General features: G+C 36.9%; 3 protein-coding genes across 3 annotated transcripts; 1 reads left to right on the plus strand and 2 right to left on the minus strand.

Moving 5' to 3' along the window:
* Positions 1–8,331: 8,331 nt before the first annotated feature.
* LOC125663674 (macrophage-expressed gene 1 protein-like) lies at positions 8,332–10,515 on the minus strand. Its single transcript, XM_048895996.2, has one exon. The coding sequence runs from the start codon at positions 10,513–10,515 to the stop codon at positions 8,332–8,334; it is 2,184 nt and encodes a 727-aa protein (XP_048751953.2).
* Positions 10,516–10,886: 371 nt separating this feature from the next.
* LOC125662915 (macrophage-expressed gene 1 protein-like) lies at positions 10,887–13,128 on the plus strand. The gene has a single exon (XM_048895262.2). It carries the CDS (start codon positions 10,940–10,942, stop codon positions 12,902–12,904), a length of 1,965 nt encoding a protein of 654 aa, XP_048751219.2. The 5' UTR covers positions 10,887–10,939; the 3' UTR covers positions 12,905–13,128.
* On the minus strand, positions 13,031–25,014 carry LOC125662926 (L-threonyl-[L-threonyl-carrier protein] 4-chlorinase-like). The gene is made up of 9 exons (XM_048895270.2): positions 24,733–25,014; positions 19,519–19,636; positions 19,157–19,260; positions 18,815–18,956; positions 17,511–17,605; positions 17,295–17,400; positions 15,991–16,075; positions 15,640–15,838; positions 13,031–13,303 (listed from the first exon to the last, which is right to left on the minus strand). The coding sequence occupies exons 1-9, from the start codon at positions 24,865–24,867 to the stop codon at positions 13,208–13,210; spliced, it is 1,080 nt and encodes a 359-aa protein (XP_048751227.2). The 5' UTR covers positions 24,868–25,014; the 3' UTR covers positions 13,031–13,207.
* Positions 25,015–26,423: the final 1,409 nt, after the last annotated feature.

The following is a 26,423-nucleotide window of genomic DNA, read 5'->3' on the forward strand; positions in this document are numbered from 1 at the left end:
TACAACGTTTATTGGAAACTATAAGTTAATTTTCCTGTAAAATAACGGCGTAGTAAAGATCGTAGTATACATTTTCTATAAAAGGCCATATCTCCATTTTTGGGAGCTGTTCGCTTACGCAATGACAAGTTCCGGTAAAATGGAAACTGTACACAGCGAAATTCAAACTCTTAGGTTTTAGTTCTTTTTCTACGCTAATTAAAATGGAATTAATGGCGAGTCAGTTGTGAAGGTAACTTTTTTTTGTTGTATATTAATGATATGCGACGTGATTTTACCGAAACATGCATTGATTGCATTTTTTATTTTGCTATATTGCGGGTATATGGGACGCATTCTATCGTATTCTATTGTATTCTATCGTATTCTATCGTATTTATCACTTTAACGATAGCACATTCTATCTAGTGATGACACAGATCTTGAACATCAATCTCTCACCAGAGGGCGTATTACGCTGCGCTACAACACCTCTGTCAACGTCTGAATGTCAAGATTCTTAGCAAAACTTATTTCTACCTATTGCATAATAAAGTATGATTTTACAAGTTTTAGTGTTAAGCTTAAAATCTTACAGTAAGTTCACAAAAACAACGAATTCCATGATTATTCAAGTATTATTGGATGAATGAATATTTATATAAAACCCTTTAATTCGCTCAGGTGTCTCATATTTACCAGCTTCTGCGTTTATAAAATTCAGACAAGTGTTTGATTTGCTTAGATATGATCATTACAGTTTGATATGCTAAGTTAATTTTAGTACGTTTTGATATGATTTTTAGACGTTGACAGAGGTATTAGTGGAGCGTAGCGGGAAAGATAACTCTGGGTAGAGATTGCTTGAACATAAGTAATAAATCGAAAACTGTCCAATATGTCAGATGTCGAATGGTCCGGGACTGTTCTGGGAAGTTTGCGCCTTTTAATTCAAAGTTAAAACATTTTACTGAAATTAGGTTGTACATAACTGTACATGTACACCACCTGGCCATATCCAAGAAATCAGTCTGCTGTTTACAATATAGCAGTATTTCTGTTTCTCATTCATAAAGTATACATTATGTTTTCGATAGATGAAACCACGTGTATTCATAATTTTGCCCTTAATTTGTCGCACTGGACAAAAACTACCATTGTAAACACATTCTAAATACTGAGTTTCAAATTTTGAAATTATGAACGACCGCTCATTTTGTCTTTTGTCAACTATTCGGCACGACGGATGACGACTGTATTCGTAAAATCATTATCTAATTTTCAATACGGAGAGAGATCATTTATGTTACGTAAGAAACATTTAATTTTGAGCTCCAATTGACTTCCTAATAATCAAGTTTTATTTACAGTTTCTGATATCAATAGATATAACATAACTAATGCATGCAATTATTCAAAAACATTTCTTAAATGTATTTGAATTAACAATATCGTTCATTCAATTCACGTGCGCAACAATTCAAACATGCATTAAAAAAACCTCCTTCCTGTATACAATAAGTGCGCTTGTGCGGGGTTTCATCTGGTACTATTAATTTTTAGCTCACATGAGCTTTAATCTCAAGTGTTGTCTAGCGTCCGTCCGTCTTTCTGTCCGTAAACTTTACACAATTTAGACTTCTCCAGAACCACAGGTCCAATTTCAACCAAATTTGCCAAAAAGTATTCTTTGTTAAAGGGGATTTAAACTTGTTCAAAAAGGTTACATCTTTTCAAAGGAAGGTAATTAAGAAATAGTAAAAATATTATGACATATTTTTACAAAATTTATTTGATTGGAGATTCAAAGTTGTTCTAATCATGACTCCCGAGGAGTAGGGTGGGCCACAATAGGGTGTGAAAGTTTTACGTGAGTATATTTGGGGGAAATCTCTAAAACCGGACCATGATTATTCATTATTCATATGCAATGATTGGACCTTGGAGTGGAGGTGGGACTAAAATCAGGGATCATTTTATATTATACATGAATATGGGTGAAGTCTATTTTTTAATCTTCCAAAACCTCTTCAGAACAGCAAGACCATGTTAGTCATAGTGATATTGAGGCACTTCCACGTTGTGTAGATTCAAGTTCAGTTCAGTCCCAACTCCATGGTATGAAAAGATCTTTTAAAAATCTTCTGTTGAAGAAAAGAAGGGTTAAGGTGACCTGTGAGAGTTGTGGTCCTTAAGCCTTTTGTTAAATTGAAATCGCAAAACTTTTCTCAAATCCACAACATTAAAACGTATGACTTTTCAACACTTTACACAACCATTCCTCACGATGAATTAAATACTAGACTTTTTGACATCATAGTCAGTTGCTTCTTCAACAGAAATGGAAAACGGAAATATCCATATCTAGTGATCAGTCATCCAAAAAAATTATTTTGTTATAAACCACTCTGATTCCACGCACAAGTACTCTGAAGTTGAAATAAAAAAATATGCTGGACTTCCTTACTGACAGTAGTCTTTGGTGATCAGATCTTTCAACAGTCTGTTGGAATTTCCATGGGCACGAATTGTGCTCCTTTGTTAGTTGAAGTGTTTTTATATTCTTATGAAGCAAAATTTATTTAAAAACTTCTACGTGAGAACAAACAATCTCTTGCTGTGCTTTCCATTCAACATTTAGATATATGGACAACTTTTATCTATTAACAATAATAATTTTCATTCATATGTCGATTCGATATATCCCTGTGAACTCGAAATAATAGACACCACAGAGTCGTCCACTTCTGCTTCATATTTAGATAGTTTATTGAAAGTAGATATTAACGACAAACTAACAACTCAATTCCATTGTCAGCTTCCCATATTTATATAGCAATATTCCATTATCACCTGCATATGGTATTTAAATTTCTCAACTGATTCGATACGCAAGAGCTTGTTCTGCGTATGATCAGTTTTTAAATCGAGGCAAGCTACTGACAAACAAGTTGATGGTACAGGGGTTTCAACAGTTTCGTTTAAATTCAGCATATCGCAAATTTTATGGTCGTTATAGCGATCTAGTTTGCCAATACAGCCCACCATTGGGTCAAATGCTGTCTAATATGTTTCATAGCGATTGTTAGGCCGTTCTTGGCACACTGATTTTGACTACGGATAACTCCGTTTACCTGATCAAGAAATAGGGCTCATGACGGGTGCGACCGTTCGTCAGGGAATGTTTACTCCTCCTAGGCACCCGATCCATCTCTGGGACATCCAGAGTCCGTGTTTGCTCAACTATCTATTTTTATTGCTTAGAGGAGTTATGAGATTGATCGCTATTCGTTATCTTCATCTTTCACGACACTCATTGGATGAAAGGGAATAAAACTCAATATTAAAATACGATACAACGCATAGATCCTGGTTTGATTAGAATTGAAGAACGTTCCTACTATCCAATTTACGCTTCTTTAAGAAGAAAAAAACTAATTAAATATATCATATGCAGATGTGAATGCGAAAAACATCCCTTTTATGTTGTTTTAATCTAATTAATAAAATATACTAATGAAATGTAACCGGAGAGGAAATAACTGATAAAGATTAGAAGCATATAAAACAGAATAGACACGGTCCTTCTGTTACTGATCAAACATTCTTGATTAATAAGCAGATGTTTCCCTTTCAGATTTCAAAGATTCCACCTCGGTATATCGATCAATTCAGTTCAACTTTTCATTAACTTTGAGCATTAAGTCCGTTGGTATGACAGTATGCAAACATAAATATACAATGTGTGTAACACACATATGGACCCTGTGGGTTTCAAAGTGTCTTTGTGAGTGTTCACGTCCGTACTGGAAAGTAACAAAATGTGAAATTACAATTCATGCAAATTAGGTGACAGACAATACATTATAATAAGAGGCAGGGGTGGGTACAGAACAGTTCGGAAATGCGTCATGTTTATAGCAATGAGTTTCTCAATAACGTTGTAAAATAAAAAGAATTTCGCACCATTCCACAGCTCCTTTATACTGTTCGAGCTATACCATACGTTGAACTAGTTTGATGGTTTCCCTGAGTAATAACATTTTATCTAAAGATTCTACATGAGAAGAAAAACAATCTCTTTCTGCGACCTTCAACTCGACATTCAGATATATTAACGACGTACTATCTATTTCTGTTAGCAGAACTCATTTTCACACGATTCGATATATCCCAGTTAACTCGAAATAAAAGACACCACATACCGGTAGTCTTCCACATCTGTTTTCATATTTGGATGTTTTATTAAACACAGATGTCAACGCCAAACCAACAACACAACTTTATGGTAAACAAGATTACGTCAGCTTCTTCATCCTCAAGTTCCCATATTTGTGTAGAAATATTCCATTGAAACCTCCATATGGTGTTGATAACTCTTAACTGATTCGATACTTGAGAGGATGTTCAGTGTATGATCATTTTTTAATTGAGCCATTTGATGTTACAGGGCTTTCAACAATCTTGTTTAAAGTCAGCATTTTGCAATTTTTATGATCGTTGTAATCATCTTATTTTCCAATACAAGCTATCACTAGGTCGAATGTATTTCATACCAATTGTTAGGCCGTTCTTTACATACTGATTTTGACTACGAATTACTTCATTTACTTAATCAAGATATAGGGCTCACGGCGGGTGTTGCCGGTAAACAAGGAGTGCTTACTCCTTCTCGGCACCTGATCCCACTTCTGATATCTCCAGGGGCATGTGTTTACCAATTTATTAATTTTGTACTCTTTGTTGATGTATTAGATCGATCGCTGTTCACGATCTTCACTTGTTCATCTAAACGCAAAATGTTAACCACCTATAATATTCGATCATTTCTTTAAATATTTTTATATTTACTCAACGTCGTTGCTATAAAAGGATATCAAAAGTATTATTCTATTTACTCAACTTTGTTGCTATAAAATGATATCAAATCTATATTTTGTGAAATATATTTTTTATTTTCTGAAGTTTTGTTGTATGGGATATGATTGCAAAAATGCATCTTGAAAGAAATTTATAAAATGAACTAGTTGCTGAACTATTGATACTGGTAAATACCTATTGACAATGTATATTCATAATTCTTTTAAAATCGTAAGAAATTGTGGTTCTCTCTAGAGTATTCTACACAAAGTCTATAAAATTTCTATTTAACTAATGCTGTTCAATTACACCATGACTTCTGGACTTTCAAATCTTCCATATAGATTCGAACCCCGACCTTCCGCATGCGGTGCGCACGCTCTACCTCTAGATCACCACTGTGGTGACTTCCTTTTGAGGAATGAGTGGAACATTAAATGTCAGCAATACATGTATATTCCTTGTCGTATAAATCTTATTACCTAGTCATTGGTGGATTAAAATGTAAGGGTATAGATTGTTAGTTCAAATTTCTCAGAGGTTTACAACTGTATTTTAAACGAACTTGGCATTAATTCCACTTTTGGTAATCGTACTTATACTCCAACTGCCCTTTCAAAAGATGAAATTCTTAAAAACCATGCGTCAGTTTTAGACACATTTAATATCCCAGTCAATGGGTCAAATGAATATGAGTTACCGTACCTATACTGGATTCCTAAACTACATTAAAAAAAACCCTTACAAACAAAGATACATTGCTCTATCTATTTGGTATTGCTTATAGGATATATGAGATTGATCACTGTTCGTTATCTTCACCCTTCATTTAAAAATAATTGAGGCGACTTTCGACTAAAAGGGCATTTTGAACCCCACAGAATCGATATCAAAATGTCAATGTACATGCTCTAGACTTTCCGTCCATACGAAGAACAAGGAACGTTATTGGCATTTTTTCAACTTTCATATCATGCTCTCTTTTTATTTACACAACTAGGATGTTCTTCTTATCCCACTTACATCAAAATGACGTGATATTTTATTATGACGTTATGAATATGCGCTAAAGATGAATAAACTTTAGCAAAACAAACATTTTTGCATGCAACAACCAGATTTATATTTTGCATGTTTAATCATCCATAAATATTCTTCTTTCAATATCAACATGATGTCGATTGTTGGCTGCAAACAATATGAATTTAAAAAAAGAATAAATGAGTAAATCGGCTGTTTTCGATACGCAAAATCAAAATAGACTTACTTGTCCCACACATCACAACTGTGGACTGTATTTCACAGAACAAGTATGGACATAGATATCACACCCATCAATACTGCAGATCCCAGGTGATCCAACGATCAGAACTAGGTATCCCACCCACTACGACTTTGTACCCAAGTATTCCATTCAACAGAACGATGAACCTAGGTATCCCACTCATTAGAACTGTGTACCTAGGTATCTCACTCACTAGAACTATGTACCTAAGTATCCTACCCACTAGAACTGTGTACCTAGGTATCTCACCCACTAGAACTGTGTACCTAGGTATCCTACCCACTAGAACTGTGTACCTAGGTATCCCACCCACTAGAACTGTGTACCTAGGTATACCACCCACTAAAACTGTGTACCTAGGTACATGTATACCACACACTAGAACTGTGTACCTAAGTATCCCACCCACTAGAACTGTGTACCTAGGTATCTCATTCACTAGAACTATGTACCTAGGTATCTCTTCCACTAGAACTGTGTACCTAGGTATCTCACTCACTAGAACTGTGTACCTAAGTATCCCACCCACTAGAACTGTGTACCTAGGTATCCTACCCACTAGAACTGTGTACCTAGGTATCCTACCCACTAGAACTGTGTACCTAGGTATCCCACCCACTAGAACTGTGTACCTAGGTATACCACCCACTAAAACTGTGTACCTAGGTACATGTATACCACACACTAGAACTGTGTACCTAAGTATCCCACCCACTAGAACTGTGTACCTAAGTATCCCACCCACTAGAACTGTGTACCTGGATGTTCCACTTATTATAGCTATGGCCATGGGTGTCCATTCAACCTAACTGTACCATAAGAAAGTTCGGGCAAAGTCATCTAAAATGTCGGCCACCGTATGACAATAGAGAGTTGTTTTGTGGCCTACGACGGTCACCCCTGTCTATCCCAAGTGTTATCATGACCTATTGACCGGAGTCTGACATCTGCCGTTGATATAGATTATTGACGACGGCACACAATGTAGTCACACCCTGTCCATAAATATATAGATTGGTCGTTTATAACTATCTTGAAGCTTTTTCTTCTTTCACAGTGGTTATTATGTTGATTATGTTTTAATTGCACAATGCTTGGAAGATAACATTTTTTGAAGAAAAAAAATGCAATCGTCTTTCAAGCAATTCTTAAAATACATTTAAACAATTTTGTTTTCATTTATAAGGTATGCCAAGCTGATCAAGTCCAAAAGAGTTCAAAACAACAAGATGAAATGAATAGATATTTCATTAATTGGCGAATCCTCAACAGATTTGAACGTCAGAGGCCGGCTTTGCCCCCTATTTTTAAACCTCCAACCAGACGATCCATGGACTTTGCCCTTAAGGACCCACTAAATATGGCCTCTCCACTGAAATCATTAGATCCGCCAAACAATTACGAGGGACAACTTCAAAAGCTTTCGTTTTTTCCACATCTTGTTGCCGACGATGATCTCATGATAAGCAAAGGAAAAGACGCGAGGCCTCTCGAGTACCCCCAAAAGAGAAACCTTGGAAGGTGGAGGAACATGAACTGGATATTCTCGGTTCGATCTGGAAATCCAAAGTTCCATCACCTTCACAAAGTAGAATAGATGTGCGTCATTGCGTTAACGACGAATTTTGAGAATGAAGTGGATTACAGGAGAAAATATTAAGTCAGATTAATTATTCAGGGACATAGCAACTGCTTGTTGAAGAAAACATGTGTAACTGACATAAATAAATAAACGTCCGTCTTTGTTTTGTTTTGTTTTACGTCCCATACAAGAATATTTCTCTCATATAAGGATGTCTTTATACCTCAAACTGTGACCCAAACATGGCGTTGAGTGTCGCAGCAGGGGGAGGGGTCTTTATGGTGTCAATAAGTACCATGACAGAGAATCTCAGATGTTAGGGTCTCATCCAAAATAAACATGACTTTTGTTTCTAATGCTGGGCGAAAAAAATAAATGTAAAACCAACTTGTTTTTAAATTGTAATTACATACATGTAATGATAGGTAATTCTTGCATATAACATTGCATTAATTTCAATCTGTAATTTTTTTCTTGAAAATACTTAGATTTGAATCAATCATAATAAACACAATGAGGCATGTTTAATTAACTATGAAAGATTGCAATTGATACTTTATTCGATAGGTATTTGACAGGTGTTGTATAAGGCATTGTTCATTCCATCCAATATAGCAAATATGTTTCAGTGTTTAACTGAGTGCAGTTCATCATTTGTCATTCTGTGGTAGTTGTTTCCACGCTTAAAACGAATGACAACTGCAATCATAACGGTGGTGAAAAAGACGCAGAAAAGGGTAGCAGCTATGGAGGAACCAACAATGAAAGAAATGTGTTTTTCAGAAACACCTCTGTAGTCCACGTGGTTTCCTGCCCTTTGAGCTTCGTCTTTGCCAAATGATTCTTTCGCAGGAGAGACCCTTGTGTCGCTACTTCTTGGATTCTGTTTCGATGTTAATAGGGATTCCATATTCAAATTTGTACCATCATTGACAATCCATCCGGAGACAGTTCCATTAAATCCGTTAAAGGTGGAGTCCACAGAGTAAAGTTGTGTCCATTGCTGTCCGTCCTCGCTGACCAGGAAGTCGGAGGTTGAGTTTGTCTCCAGTGGTTGCTTCATGAATGGAGGACTGCGAACCGCTACAATGGGACTAGCTGGGATAGTGAGAGGTCGTGTACAGTACATTAAATCACAATCATCTTCCGTTGTGGCAAGATGCTGGCTATATCCCGGGGGACAACCTATAACAGTATCAACTGTTGTGTCCAAACCTCCTGTAATCGGATTTCCATTTTGGCAGCTGAAAAATCCAGCAAAGGGCATAGCGTATTTTTCTCCGTTTTCGAAGTCGTTTGTAACACAAACGCTCAATTCTTTGGCCGTTTTAATTGGGTTGAAATATGGTGGACAGTTTTTCTGCTGAGTTACTGAATTGATAATTGTATCTGAGAACACACCCCCAAACAGGAAACCAGTGGGATTTGCGAATTGTCCCTTTGCTGCACACCAGTACGATGAGAAAGTGGCTCTTCCAGTAATAGAAACTTCATGACATTTTGACCAAAAGACCAAATATTTCGAACATACTTTCTGCGTTTGTGTAAAAGATTGATGATCAGTGAAGAGCGGCATTAAATCAAATCCTTCAGGACACGAGAAGTCTCCTGTCAAAGGGTTTTTGCTTTCAAAACGTTGACATATATTTGGAATGGCCCCGGATTCGTTGCATTGTTGAAACATGCCACCAAACACAAGTCCAGAAATATTGTGGGAGCAAGATCCATCATCAACATTGGCGTAGTAATTGAAGTTAGTTGAATCACGGTCGGTGCACCCTTTATAAGTGTTGTATTTGTAGTATGCCTTGATTGCTTGATCAATGTAGGAAGCTAGTTCATATACTGTTGACACGGGAATGTTCGGAAATAGTTTCGGTTGAATAAGGAAATGCAGTGGATCTCCAGAACGATCTACGGCCACCAGGTCGTCTTGTATTCCATCCACCCATTCGTTGATACTGAAATTCATGGGCTTATAAATAGGTCCACCGTAAGTGTTGATGGATGAATGAGTGAGTGAACTATAATACTTTTGAAGTGTTGTCGGGTCAATACTGCCTGATCCACTACCGTGAAAGAAATCAGAACTGGCGGCTAGTGATAACTGAAAACGATTTATCGAAGAATCTTCCAGCAAACTTCTGTTTATATGATCAATCTTAACGATAGCTGCACCGGCATCTATACTTGTAACAACATGTGTTCCAAAGTTTCTCACAAGAAGCTGACTTTCATATTTGGCGGAATTGGTTCGGTTAAATTGTATATGTTGCGCAATACTAGTGACGCGTTCCAGGAAGTATGGATCGAATGCCGTAACTGGTTGAAGTTTTGCCGAGTACCGAACGTATTTCGCCTTTACTTTCATTGTTGCGGAATCATCGTTCACTTGGTGACCTTTAACGCCCTGGAACTCCGTTGAGAATTTGCCATTGATAGGAAGATCATCGATAGTAATAGAACCGTCTAAGTTGATGCTTGCAGCCGTGTCTGAGGTAAAATTCATCCAGTTGTCAATCAGCTGTGAGAAAAGCTCCACTTGACTAGACTTTATTGGAATGGCAAACACTCCATCTGGAATCAAGTATCGACCATCTTCGGTGATTTTACATGTGCTGTAGTTACGTAGGACAACACGGCCTCTTACTTCATTTCTAATGTTATCCCATCCATTTCCGGGCAGTACCTCATATCCCAGAACTGAAGCATTTGTGGATTGGCATTTCGATGAATCTGCATTTATATCCACCACAGCAAGCAAGGAGAACATAAGAGCTAACAGGAGACCGCTATTAACAGCCGCCATGCTTAGAGATAAATGTTTAAAATCAAAATGAAGTCCCATTAAAACAATCGCGGGTGCTACTAACTGATAATTGTGTTTACTTATATAGTTCACTTGTTGATAACGATGTAAACATATCAATAAAATGAAACAAACCAAGAATATGTAACAGTGTTTTGAAATAATTCAAATTATAATTTCAATGCGCGAACTATCTTCGCATTATATGTTTACAATATCAAATTACATTTCATTGAAAATATGTCTGTAATGACAAATTCACAATTTCGCTTCCCTGTCCATTTTTAACAAAGTCAATAATTTTATCCATTATGTTGATAACAGACGTCAATGGTTAGTGCAAATACGTGATACATCGTATCTGTATACTTTGATTATCTTGAAAACAATGAACGTTAAATTTAATCATTTGTAAATAGCAAGTATGGCGGGACACTCGCAATGGACATACTTTCTTGTGGCAGTTTTGTTATTTTTTTCACCTCAGTGTGCAGCATCGCCATTTCAATGTCAGAAGGCAAACCCAGGTGTCATGGTATTTGAAGTTCTCCCAGGAGGAGGGTGGGACAATTTAAAGAATGAAGATCGCGCAAGAATTATCTTCCACAACTATACAGATTGTAGGGCTACTGCAGATGGACGCTATCTCATCCCGGAAAACATCTTTGTTGTTCCCAGTAAAACAAGTCAGGTCAAGATCTACTCTGAAAGGATTGATCATTGGATGAACTTTACTTCTTCCACGTCTAAATCTATCAACGTTGGAGGACAGGCTAAAATTGCAGGGCTGTTTTCCATCGGCGGAAAGTTTTCCTCGGAGTATGATGATGTTAAAAGTAACCAAGTAAACGATAATTCATTTACGCAGAGAACAGGCGCGCAATATGTGCGATACATATCCAAACTCCAGCCTGGTGCTATTTTAGATAAAGGTTTCCGCTCCAAGATCCAATCGATAGCTAACCATCATTTAAATGGAAGGAAAAGATATGCACGATACGAGAGTCAGCTTCTGATAAGAGATTTTGGAACTCATGTGATTACCAGTATTGATGCTGGCGCTTCCATCTTCAAAATTGATCAGCTCAACAGCTCATTGTCAACAAACTCCCAGTTGACAAAATCCGAAATTTCCGCAGCAGCAGGGGTGTTTTTATTTGGAAGGGGGGCCGGGTTCGATCATGGTTCGTCCGTAACTGATCAAATGATGCAAACATACGCAAGCAGTCAGACCCATTCTACCGTGTATACGTATGGAGGTCAACCGTACAAACCACTGAATTTTAGCATCAATGATTGGGTCGATGGTATCGGAAACGACTTGGTTGCAGTTGATAGATCAGGAGATCCATTGCATTTCCTCATCACAAAAGAACAGTTCCCAGAACTACCCGACTCTATTCGAGTTCAAACCTACGATTCAGTTCAGGGTGCAATTTCAGCTTATTTCAGATTTAACACGTATAAAGGTTGTACAGACATAAATTCCCCGAACTTTAATTTCAATGCTAACGTAGACGATGGCACCTGTTTCCCTCCAGGTAAAAATATGACTATTGGCGGCTTATACCAAACATGCGAGTTTTCTGGAGATACGGAGGATTTATGTGATACACTTACTCTTAAAAACAAGAAAACGGGAACATTTAACTGCGGTGAGGGCTATCAATCAGCATTGCTTTATCAGGGTAACGTGACCAAAACTGAAATTAGACAGGAATGTGAAAGCTATATGATTTTCTGGAAGAAATGTCATGACGTAGTGTATGAGGGCAAGGCATCGTATTCAACATTCTGGTGTTACGCACACACAGGAGAAGCACCTCCACAATCGGGCTACCTCTTTGGTGGAATATACACCAAAACCGTCACTAACCCCGTCACAAAATCACAAAGCTGTCCGCCATATTATCAGCCGATGCTGATAACATCCGACATGTACGTGTGCCTAGCCGATGACTACGAACTTGGACAAAGATACTCTGTCCCCTTTGCTGGTTTTTTCAGTTGCCAAGAAGGAAACCCTCTGTCTAACCAATACTATTCGCCGACATTCACGTCACAGTCGTGCCCCGGAGACTACAGCCAACACCTAGGGACCATTCAAGAAGAGTGCGAAATCTGCTACTGCACACTAGCTAATGCCCTTTTTGGACAGGCGTCAATGCCCATCAGATTTCCGCCTTTTGTTCACAAGCCCAACGAATGGAATGAAACCGGAAATTATATCATTAGCAACGAGGGTCAGAGTTGGAGCACTGTTTTCAACGTTCCCGACAACTTCACTGGATTTGATACAGTAGACAAAGAATGGATCGCAAATAATGGAGACACTCTTGATGTCAAAACGCTTCTGGACGAAAGAAATAGGGATCACAGAGAATTATAATGGGATTTTTTTTTATCATTGTTTAATATTAACCTTTTCCAAATACATGTATGTCTATTTTGAGCGGAAGTGATTTCAAATTTTATCGCCAGCAAGAACTGAATAAAAAGCCATGATTAAATATGATTGAGATAATGTATATTTTATTTAAAACAAAACATTACATGACAATATAATACCAGAAAAATACAGTTCCAAATTAAGAATAAATGATATTGGTATGATGTTGTCTTTTCTTTACGAATTAAATTGAGCACCTTAGAAATATCAATGTTAGATTGATAACGATGTGATTGATCAAAGTCAGAAAACGACGTGTCTGTTAGTATTGGTGATCTCCCAGAGTTTCATCCAGGGTCCAGAAATCAGTGTATCAAACCCTTCCTCAGGTGTGTCGTCCTACCAAATTCAGAAATATCAATATTAATGAAAGGTGAAGATAACGAACAGTGATCAATCTCATATCTCCTATAAGCAATACAAAATAGTTGGCCAAACACAGACCCCTGGACACACCAGAGGTGGGATCAGGTGCCTAGGAGGAGTAAGCATCCGTTGTCGACCGGTTACACCCGCCGTGAGCCCAATATCCTGATCAGGTAAACGGAGTTATCCGTAGTCAAAATCAGTGTGCCAAGAGCGGCCTAACAATCGGTATGAGACACGTCAGACAGCATTTGATCCAATGATAGGTTGTATTGACGAACTAGATCGTTATAACGACCATAGAATTTGCGAAATGCTGACTGTTGAAACCCCTGTACCATCAACTTGTTTGTCAGTAGCTTGCATCGATTTAAAAACTGACTACACGCAGAACACGCTCTTGCGTATCGAATCAGTTGAGAGATATAAACATCATATGCAGGTGATAATGGAATATTGCTACATAAATATGGAAAGTTGACGATGGAGAAGCTGAAATCATCCCGTTTGTCATACAGTTGAGTTCTCAGTTTGCCGTTAATATCTACTTTCAATAAAATATCTAAGTATGAAGCAGAAGTGGACGACTCTGTGTTGTCTTTTATTTCGAGCTCACATGGATACTAATAAACCTATTTGCTAGAATAAGAATTCCCTGTGATTATGCACATCTACATAGTATGTCCGTATGTTACATGCTACTCTCTTCAGTGGTTTTAGGGGAGTTATCACTCATGGATAACTTGGTTTTTTATTACATTAATTCTATGCTATTCTGTTTTAGTATACATTTCTGTAATAATATATCCCTTTCCTCCAAATTCAATCCCCTCGTTGAAAGCATTTCAAAAGCAAAGTTTGAGGGAATTGTTGGTTGGATATTGTTTTATCACTCATGTAGAGACGTCACCATTGCTGGTGAAGGGCTGCAAAATTTAGGCCTATGATCGACGCCTATGACCTTTAAGCAGCCACACCTGCTGTGACGTGGGCCTCGTTTTTTTCGGTCTCATCCGAACGACCGTCACATTCAGTCGCCTCTTACGACAAGGAAGGGGTACTGAGGACATATTCTAACCCGGATCCCCACGGGATTGTTTACTCGGCAATACAAAAAGGGAGATATATTAGATAACAGATTGTCAAATAAGCTTCTTGTTCTTTGTTATACCCTTAACCCACTCTTTCTAAAGAAAGTTCAGGTATATTGTTGTTACCCTCGTCCTTCCGTCTGTCACACTTTCTGTTTGTCCAAACGCCTCATTTAGTTTACACAGGAACCAATTAATCTTTTGAAATATAATAGATTGTGTCCTGTAGAAGTGCAACAAGGTTTCGGAATTTTCAAATTTACCCTGAGCGCCAAATGCGGGTAAAAAAAAACCCGACCTGGTTCTCAGAACTCCTTTTACATTTTAAGCAAAAACCAAACCATCTTTTGAAAGATGATTGGTGGTGTCCAATAGATGTTCCATAAGGTTTCGGAATTTTCATTTTCAACCTTGGACCCTGATGGGGGTAACAAAATCGAAATGTTTCTAAAACAACAACAACAAAGAAACTCTGGTTACCAGAACTCCTCTTACAATTTACACAGTATCCAAATCATCTTTTGGAAATTGATCGGTGGTGTCCAGTAGATGTACTATATGGTTTTTGAATTTTTATTTTCACCCTGGGCGCCAATTGGGTAGAAAAAGATGTTTTTCTATAGAAAAACCTGGTTCCCAGAACTCTTGTTTTTAAGCAGTAACCAAATTATCTTTTGGGAGACATTTGTCCTTTGCGTGTGCAATAATTTTTCGGATTTTCTTTTTCGCCTTGAGGGGCATATGTGGTGGGGAAAATGACGACAAAAACCTGGTGCGTAGTGCATTGTGACATTTGCAACAAGAATGTATTTGCTTTAAGGGTTGAAATTTCAACTATTTTAGATGTTTAAACAATAAAAAATAATGGGAGTTGAGATTACCCCTGGACACTTGCTCATCAGAAAACTTATTGCATCTTGATATGTGCAGCAGGAATATACTGTATATGATTTTGGGAATCAGGACCTCAATTATTTTAATATATTTCCACAGTTATGAAATAGGGTTTGAGATGAATCAAGGGGACTTGCCCAACAGAACACTCAATGCATTTTGACATGTACTGCAAAAATAGGATATGTAATATTTACACCATTGTGGGTTCTTTGCTAGTTACATAAGTACGACATAGAGTACATTTAAAAGAAAACACGTGTGTGGGTAACATTGTTAGTTTCATATGTTACATGTAGAATTCTAATAATGTGGAAAACTTACTCGGATGTCCTCTACAGCTTTGAGTTGTACTTCTGTTCGATTCACGGAATCAAAAGACTTCCAGTCGACCACATGATTGGGATCCTTTTCTGTTCGGAACAGTACAGAGTCTTTCAGTCCATGGAATGCCGAAGGTTTGTTGGAACTTTGCCACCGGAGATCCATGGACCATCTAATTTCATCAGATACATTCGGTAAACTGAAAGATATAACCGATATTCTTTGAATTTGAAATGCAAATATCATTGAACTGGTTGGATACTAGAATTCTCACAACTTCCATTTTTGATTAAAGCAATCTACATTTTACACCAGACCAAACTGCATTGATTGGTATAATAAGGAAATCACCTTTGATGTGGTATTGCATTGCTGAATAAAACCATTCCACCATATGGAACCTCCACCAATCGAACGTCCTTTTCCATGTCAATATCTGTATAACAAGAGGCCCGCAGGCCACAAAACTCACATAACTCGTTTTCCTTACAAATAAAGAAATGACTGGTAAGCTTTAATGGACAACCAGACTGTGGTCTTGCACTACACCAAGACGGACTGATGTACTGTATAAAGACGTTTTCATATTGCTTTTATAAATTGCAGTTCACCTGTTAATAATGTAGTAGTAAGCCGCGGCTTTTATTACAACCATAAAGATGGTTGCGCCAATACGCCGGTTTCGAGATACGTCCGAGTTATTTCCCTTTGAGAACTCTCGTACATAGTAAGGCGCGAAAGAATTTGTTTACACGCCGGAGTGGGACAGATATTCATCACAGTGTAAGTGAATGTACTCAGTAAGTTTCTCATACGCTGTTTGATAACCCGAATTCGACTGATACACAAACTAAGTAAGTGATAAGTATTTAGGGAGTAATTAAATACATAGAATTCTTATCCTATCACGTTATTTCGCTAGTCATAAGTACCATATCCAAGATATTTCTTGCAAATATGACATTGTTTGTATGTTTCCACTTCGGTAAAACATTTCTTTCGATAGCATTTTGTATTTCCCACATTTACATATTTAAAGAGAAGCCGCTTTTAATACATTCATCGTCTTTCTCGTTGGCTGTATATCCACTCTGTCCCGCTTTCAAAGTTTCACTAAATGCACCTCCTATACAGAAGAGTTCGTATCTCGAAACTGGCGTATTGCAATTTAATGCAAATTGACATATAATACTGTAAACCAACTTAAATTTTATTCGCGTGCAAGAAAATTTCGCGAGAACCTCATCGTCGTGAGTATTTCTCGTCGCGAACCCGTCCTTGAATGTCTGTCATAAGCTCGAAAAGGCTCGATCGCGAAAATTACTAGCCGCAAACCAGTTTACTACAGGTGAATCGCGAAATAAGGTAGTCTCGAATAAAAGTTGGTTTACAGTATTGGTTCTGGAGATAAGTCCAAAATATGGAAAATTTGATGATACATATACGACAGAGACAATTCGAGCAGAACACCAACTTGAACACTCCGCTCTTGTGAGTATCATTATCAAATTTTCTTTTATTTCATTAACATCATTTAATATACAGCTGATTGAAACATGGTATGCTTATACCAAAATTCAATGAAACAGAATGAAGTGATTAAAATCATCCGAATGGCTCTACTCACAATTCAGAAAACGACATGACAGACTCACCCAGTGATTTTTCCATTTCCTCTTCGTCCAACATGACATACCAGGTTCCTTGCCAGCAGCAGGTGTGGTCGGCCATGCGTCCAGTCTTCTGCCCGCGATGGGCAAACTGCTCAAAGACGTTACAATTTACCAAATATGTTTGATTACAAGGGATTTTAATACAGTAACTATATATAAATATAATGTTAATATACATATATTCATAATTGTCAAGACCTGCAGACAACCATTCTTTTCATTTGCATCAACAAAAGGGATCCACGCAGTCGCTATCAGCTGATTGTATCCATCGTGATCAAAATATGCATTATCTGTAAAAGATGAAACAGGTTTTGAACATCCACAAATTGTAGACTAAGTGCAACTATGGATTCGCATCATCATGGTAAAAGTGACGTTGTTTTACGACAGCGATGTCATTCACTTTTACAACAAACTGTATACTGGTACTACCGGTAACTTGAATTACAGGGTGTTTCCAAAAGACATGCAACTTTTTCATTTCTCTATATTTTTATCACATTTTGAAAATCTGTTATTTGAAAGAAAATGATTTCAAGAAATATCCATACATACACCACGTCAATTCAAACTGCTTGTCACATTGACACTGAAAATTAGACAGGAGACCGAGGGGCCACAACGTTAATCTCAGTCACCTTGTTCCTGCTTCCTTAATCATCAGATTTTTAAAAGTCCTTTACCCTCTCTAATCCCATGAAAAATTATGGCCCCATATTATAACCCTAACCTGGCCATATGAGGTTGTGACGTAATAGAACTAACCCACACAACACGGAGATGTCTCTATATCAATATGACTAACCTGCTGCACTGGAAAATTAAGATTTAAAAAAGATTTCCCCCAACTTGTATGTTTTATGTAAAATTTGATCACTAATTTCAGCCCCACTCTAACCTCAGGGTCCATAAAAAAAAATCCCAAATCCAAAACGTTTGCATATTGATATGATTTAGTGTGGCCCTGCTACTCTTTAATTTTTTTCAATTTCCTGTAGATTCTTTTTAGCAAAAATGGAATTTCCTATTACCTATGGATGTTTTTGAGTAGTTTAGTTGAAAATGGTTCATTGTTTCTGGAGGAAAAAAAAGGAACATTTTTAAAGACTAGAGGACAAACAGGACGGACGGACGAGCACCTGACAAAATGTGACGAGAAAAGTTCACTTGAGTTTCCAGCTCAGGTGAACTAAAAACGTAACATTTTTACAAACTACATGTACGTTCAATATAACGCTGAAAGATATTCATGGCTAGTATCTCTATTATGTGATATCTATTTGTATGACTCATTGTCCCTTTATATATATTTTTCATTTGTCTTGATTACATTGTGTATACATGTTTTTAAGAAATACGGAACTGTGTGATATTTTGTTACATGTACTTTGAAAACATCAACAACATTTTTTATTAATTGAATGATATGAAATCTCATAATTTTCGGCTTTTCATATATATTTGTATACGCAGACGCAGTGATTATGTTGTTTGCTAACCTTGATGCCAGGGGACAACCGTTGGTTCGTGTTGCGGGAGTTTTGAGCGCATGTTGAAGACACAATTTCCCGCTATATTTGGTCCAAGAATCTGTTCAACTACATTCAGCAATCGTTCATTCGTCCAAATGTTTTTCAGAGCCTAAAAATGTAACAATTACTTATATAAATTAAAAACCACCAAATATTTTGAAATGATGAAGTCTAGTCATTGTCTAGTACACGTTCATATTTTTCAAAGAGTTGGCGCCATTTGTTTTGAGCCCACTTGACGCTTATTTCCCGCTTGAACACTTATTCCTCTAGGTATACACCTTGTGCACCTAAATCTATTGTGCTCACCTGTGGCAACACCTGAGTTTTTATCACCAAAATCGCTGCCCCGGGCCATTCTTTGTCCATTTTCTGCAGTCTCTCGTGAAATGGATCGCAATCCTCATACAAACCTTCAATAAAATACATTAGAATGGTATTAAATCTACAGCGGCATGACCAATTATGAAACTTAATCTATTCCACGATGATATACATCATATTGCAAAAGTTCACAAGTGAAAATTAATGAGACCTCCCTGAATGTATGAACGATTTATGAGACCTCCCTGATGGAATGAGACCTCCCTGAATGTATGAACGATTAATGAGACCTCCCTGGATGTATGAACGATTAATAAGACCTCCCTGAAGGTATGAACGCTACTCACTTGATATTTTGCCTGCTTTGTAGAGTCGCTGTGCCACATCATCAACAAGTTTTTCTAAAGCTCTTTTACAGGGTTCCAGCTCACCGGGCGAGAAAAAATTCTTCACAACGACATATCCCTATAGTTATAAAGAAGATTCAAATTGCTAAGAATAATTCAGTGATCGAGTATCATATCTGAAGTGTGTTGGAGAGGCAATCTTTAAATGTAGAACGTGTCATTTTGGAAACATTTCCTGAGAAATTTTAAAATATGTGAGAAACAAACCAAAATACCACGCAACAACTCTGTTAAAATCATTGACTCAGAGCACTCTATGTATCAGTTACATTTCATTAGTTTCACTTTCTCTGATACAAACTGCCTGTATTTATAAAAGGTTTGTTCCCGCTGTTCCTGTACAATATAATTCAAAACGTTAAGTACCATTGACGTGCTTGGCAGGGGCAGCAGTGGGAGGGGGCAGCAAGAGGGGTAGTTGACTTCAAAACGTTAAACACAATTGTAAAGCCTCAAATAACAAATAAACAAAAACGAAAAAAATCGCAATCCCATTTTGACCTATATCCAAAATCTGAAAATCATAAGAGGAGGGGGGGGGGGGGGAGAATCAAACCAAATATCTAAAACATCCCCTCCCAAACTTATCGTGGGATGGGGTAGAGAGGGAGGAGGGCATTGAACTATCAATGCGAGCGTTCAATTCATCAGATCAAACAAACAGCTGTAATACATGTAATAAAGGGGGAACCTTATATATTTTACTTTGCAAGTTGCATACATGTCGAAATAACTTACTTAGCATGTGAAAGTAACGGGAAAGTGAACGTTGTCAAAGAAAGTGGCAACCCCCACCTTACCCCTTTGTTCATTTCTACATGCTTGTTATTTGATTCATTACTTACGCAACTAATCAAAATAACCCTATATCCTTACGGAGGAATGCTACATAAGAGAACTTTGATGTAGATGAAAAGTGGAGGATCATAACTGATATTATTCGAAAATGGTGGTAGTGGTGGTGGTAGTGGTAGTGGTGGGCGGGGGGGGGGGGGCAAACTTAATTATATCTCCCCACTTTGAAAGGGGGCGTGCCCCAGCTACCCCTAACTACACTCTTGGTTTTCATGATTTAAATTAAAATCGCCTTTAGGTTTATTACGCGTTAAGCATATAAGTTTCTGTTTTCAAGTTATTTTGTCTCTGGTGGGTTTCAATAAACTTTGATCCTATACATGCAATAAAAAATACGAAAAACTCCGTCATTGACACATTGTTTGACGACCTTTCCCCAATAATAGGACAAAAATGAAGTTAAGAGTTATCTCTGATCTGATCTGATCTACCAGGTGACAGGAAGAGGAAATTCGAATTCAAGTCAATCGAGGCCATAGGTATTGACAATCAAAAGTGGTTCATTTCAGGCGTATATAAGCCGCCAGTATGACAGACTCTCTGTTCACTTCTGATTTCAATATGTATACCGACCAATTATCAGTATCATATGACAATTCTATGTTCTGAGGTGATTTCAACTATGATATGATTCTCAGTGTTCCGTCATGCAGGAGATATGTGATGTTTTTGATCGTAGAAATCACATTAAGAAACCAACATGTTTCACCAGCTACGGAAAACAAAGTCTTTTAGATCTTATTATCACAAACATGTCATCATGTACATAAAGGTTTAAATTTTAGCAGTGGTTTAAGTGATGTCCACAATTGTATTGCTGCCTAATTGAAGTGCGACACTCCTTTGGCAACCAACCAAACCAAATTGTGCAGAAGGTTTAAATATTTCGATGTACAAAACTATTTAGAAGAGTTAAGTAGTATAGATTTCATTAATGCTATTGATGTAGAAGATACCAATATGTCATACCAAAATTTTGAAAACAAATTCTTAGAAACGATCGAAAAACATGTTCCCTTCAAGGAGCGGAAGGTTTTACCTAAACAAGTTCCTTTCATGAATAAAACTCTAAAGAGGGCTGTTTACAGGAAAAAGATTTTATTTCACAAATTTCAAAAATGTAATACAGGCAAAAATTGGAAAGCATATGCAACTCAAAGAAACTACGTCACAAAATTTAAAAGGCTGTCTCTAAATAAATATTTTATAGAGAGATGTGAAGGAGGCCCAAGTCGAAAGATTTCTGGCCTACAATCAAACCGTTTTTGACAAATAAGGGCAATAATACCATCAGAAATACTATCATATGTGAAAATGACAGTTTGGTCAACGATCAAGGTGCTGTATTTGATATTTTTAACAACTATTTCGTTAATGTGGCAAAGGATATAGGAACAAACGATGTGCAAATAGATGAAAAACATTCAAGTGTTAGACAAATAGATATTATCATGAAAGATAAGGACTCACAACCACTATCTTTTAAACCGGTAGATGAATCTTTTATCATTGAACATGTAAACAAAATCAATATTAAGAAAGCTACAGTGGTAGATAATATACCACCCTTGCTATTAAGACTAGCCGTGCCATCTATAACTACACCATTAGCATGCCTTATAAATAAAGCCATAGAAAATTCAGTTTTCCCCGATTCATTAAAGAAAGCCAAAGTCTGTCCAGTCTGATTAAAATCAAACCTCTCACTTCGCTCGATATACGGATGGAGAGTCGCTGCGTGCAGCGACTATCCGTATATCGAGCGAAGTGAGAGGTTTGATTTTAATCAGACTGAAGTCTGTCCTATTCATAAGAAAAACAGCTGTCTAGACAAGGGAAATTATAGACCAGTCAGTGTTTTGCCAGCCATCTCAAAGCTCTTTGAGAGAGCCATCCATATACAGCTTTCTGAATATTTTGAATCTATATTTCATCCTTTCCTTGCTGCTTTTAGAACTGGGTAAGGATGTCAGTCCACCTTACTTAGGATCATGGAAGACTGGAAGAGAGCCTTGGATGAGAATAAATATGTATCCGCCATTCTTATGGATCTCTCCAAGGCTTTCGACTGTCTCTCCCATGATTTGCTTCTCTTAAAACTTAAACACTACGGTCTTGGAAATGAAGCCTTAAGTCTTATGGAAAGTTATCTCAGTGAGAGATATCAATATGTGAAAATCGGGGAGTTTTCTAGTTCATTTCAACCAGTTTTCAAGGGCGTTCCTCAGGGCTCGATACTTGGACCAATACTGTTTAATGTCTTTATCAATGATATTTTCGGTTTTGTCTCGGACTTTTCCATTTACAAATGTATAATTATGCTGATGACAACACTGTTTCTTACTCTCATGAAAAAGCAAATATATTAAAGACCACATTGGAAAATGATCGCTTAGCCCTTTTAAACTGGTTCAATTGCAACAAAATGAAGACAAACCCTGACAAATTCCAGGCAATTTCAGTAGGAAAGAAGAGCAAAGATTTAGAATTAACTTTTGATTTACTGTAGGAGAAACTACTCTATGCAACGAATCGGAGGTTAAACTATTAGAGATGACCATAGATTATCAATTAAATTTCAACTCCCATATTACTGACATCTGTAGGAAGGCAGCTAGACAATTAAATGTTTTAAAAAGAATAGGACACAATCTTAATCGTTTAAGTAAACTTACAATTTACCATTCCTTTATTTTATCAAATTTTAGCTACTGCCCCAGACCTGGCACTTCTGCTCTGAGAAGAATACCATAAAAATGGAAAAACTACAGAAAAGGACCCTTCGTTTCATATATAATGATTATGTTTCTACATATGATGAATTGCTTCATAAACCTCTTCTTCCAACCTTAAAGTAAGGCGTATGCGCACACTTGCTATAGAAACTTAAAAAATTATAAACAAATCCAGCCCTCTGTTTCTTCATGACATCGTTGCATTTAAAGATCATGCTTACAGTTTTAGATACACAAACACTGCCACTGTACCCAGTGTCAGGACAACCAGACATGGGCTGCAATCCTTTAGGTACAGTGCTCCTAAGAACTCTTTGCCAAATGAAGCTAGGCATCTTACCACCTTAAATCAATTTAAAAGTTTTATTTCCACTTGGTCTGGCCCCACATGTAAGTGTAAATCATGCAGAGCTTAGGTCCAGTGTACGTAGCTTTATATGTTGCTTCTGCTCTTTTTATCTATGCAACGTTTATGTGGTGTGTTTGCATGGTTCAATAGACCTTTCTTTTCTAGTTTATTATTCATTTTTAGTTAATTCCCTCAGCAATTAATTTTTGAATATTTATACGATTAATTTACTATCGTTATTGATTTTAATTATATTTAAATTATTTTAAAAATTCTTATACTATTTATCCAGCTTTCTACTTGAAACAGCTTCCACTTTTCGCAATATTAGCAACAAACATTGTTAATTGGCTTGAATTTTAATGATGATTTTTATATACATATACTCTTGCTTGTAGTATTTTATTTCTTCCTCTTAATTTTATGCTTTCGTATCTGTATATTTTTGCATGAAATGTTTTCTTTTATTTTGTATTCTTTTGTTAATCTGTGATATGTCAGTGTATATGTGTACATGCATGTTGTGTATTTGTCCTTGATATACATGTATGTGATAGTCGATTAAACAGCTCTACAGAGCTTGTGTTTTATTTGTTGAATGTATATAGTGCCGACTTTAAATAAAATTTACCTTACTTTACTCTCTTAAGCGCTTTAATAACTAGATTGTTTTTGTGAAAAACAAATGTCTCCCCAGTCCCCCAAATCGAAGGTACTCCAAATGAAACCTCCTCGTCTTAATATACTGCATGGTATGGAGGAGAACGCATGAGCAGGAACATAGATATTATGAACACCGAAAAGTCACACAGGAGAAGTGTTTACAAACTATTTTATACCCTCCACCCCTCTTAGATCCACTATAACTTTTAAGAAAATAATTGGATCCTCCTCTCCTGACAATATGCACATCTAGCTTCAAGTCTATCCGATAAGCTATATAGGAGGAGGAACATTCATAAGATTTTGTGACAGACATACGGAGAGAATGTACAAAAACAACATGTCTCCCTTAGAGGGGAAACATAAGTAGCATGTGAACGTCCCTTATGTTACCTGCATTGAAATTGGGACGAAACCACTTGGTGCGAATCCACTAGGTGCGAATATGTAATGGGGACGAAACCACCCGCATTCGTCTTAAACAATCACAAATGGACATGTATAACATATACACTTCATTTTTCTATCTTGTTCAACTCAGAAAAAACTTACATCCTCAAAGAATTGTTTTATGGCTTCTTCTGGAAGTTGCCCAGGTTTTTTCTCCTTTGGTTGGGGTGGCATTGCCGGGAGGTTGAAAACTTCTGGGAATGCTCCATCGGAGTGACCGGGATAGGGACCTGACATCGTCACAGTTGTGTGTAATCCAGATATACACCTGTGTTTATAAAATCTTATGTTTACTTAAAGAAATCAATGAACCATGAAACCCTTGCCCCTGTAATTTTATCGTTTTTTGTTTTGCAACAAATTCACCGGGTTTACCGCAACATCGGTGGGTTCGGTTTTGTTGGAAAGCGCTTTCGCTTTCTTATTATTATTAATATGGAAATCGCTTTGTGGGAGAGTATCTTAACAATATGTTCACAGGTTGTCCGATAGTATAGTCTTTCTATTGATCACTGTTGATCATATTAGCTTAATGTCAGAAATAACCCGTTGAAATAACCGAGCCGAATCTCAGCAGAGATTAGTTTTTTCAGCAAATCCACCTACGATATCTCGCTATAACAAGCATGGCGGAGCAGACGGAGAATTTTGCATGTCGTACATGACATTTAATGAAAAACGCCTTTATTAGACATGCCCAACCACAAAGTTGGTACTCTTTTTTTCTTTCTAGGTTGTAAACAACGTTGGAGACAAATACACAAAGATTATTACAGGTTATTCATATAAATATTTTGCACCATTACGAAGATCCTATAAAATGAAAACGTCAGAATACAAAAAGATCGGAGAGGGCTACATTATTGCAGGACTTGTCGCGTATTTATAGAACTTGCATATTTTTTTTTTTATATATATATTCTTTGTAATATACATGTAGTTAAAAAGGATACTAGATACAATAAAAAAATTGTGAGCATACTTACAGAGATATTGCAAGTTGAAATTCTAATACAACAATATGCAATTTCGATCGGAGATTTACGCGCTATATTACTGTGACATCATATGCGACTATTGGAATGAGAAACCATGTAGTCAGCCGGCGGTTATTTAGGTGATAATTACGGCAAGCCCTTAAAATTACTATTTATTCGAAAAATAAGATCTTTTTAAATCAAAGAGATATCTCTTATCTTAAAGAGATATCTCATTAAAATAAGAGATATCTCTTAATTTTAAGAGATATCGTTCTATGAAAGAGATCTCTTTCACTTAGGGAGATATCTCTCTCACTTAGAGAGATGTCTCTTTCACTTAGAGAGCTATCTCTTACTTTTAGAGATATCTCTTAAACTTTGAGAAATATTACTTCCACTTTGAGAGATATCTCTTTCACTTAGAGATATATCTTATACTTTAAGAGATATCTTTTTTCAATCAGAGAGTCTCAGAGATATCTTTCACTTTGAGAGACATCTCTTTTACACTGTACCTAAAGAGAAATCTCTTTTACTTTGAGAGATATCTCCTTCAATTAAAGATATATCTCTCTAAGAATTCCTAAAGAGATATATCTCAAAGAATAAGAGATATCTCTTTGATTGTTGAAAAAGAGATATTTCTCAAAGAAAAAGGGATAACGTTTCCCAATATTTTTTCATTAGTTTGAATTCTCCCTAAACCGGAAGCCCGCCAAAGCAAATCTTACCATGGTTGCTGCAATCCCGGGCGAAGATTTTGCGTTTACCATATGTGAAGTGTATACAGGTAACAATCAAAGTACTTAAAGT

This window comes from Ostrea edulis, chromosome 1 (assembly GCF_947568905.1).
Source record: "Ostrea edulis chromosome 1, xbOstEdul1.1, whole genome shotgun sequence".
Lineage (NCBI taxonomy): Eukaryota > Metazoa > Mollusca > Bivalvia > Ostreida > Ostreidae > Ostrea > Ostrea edulis.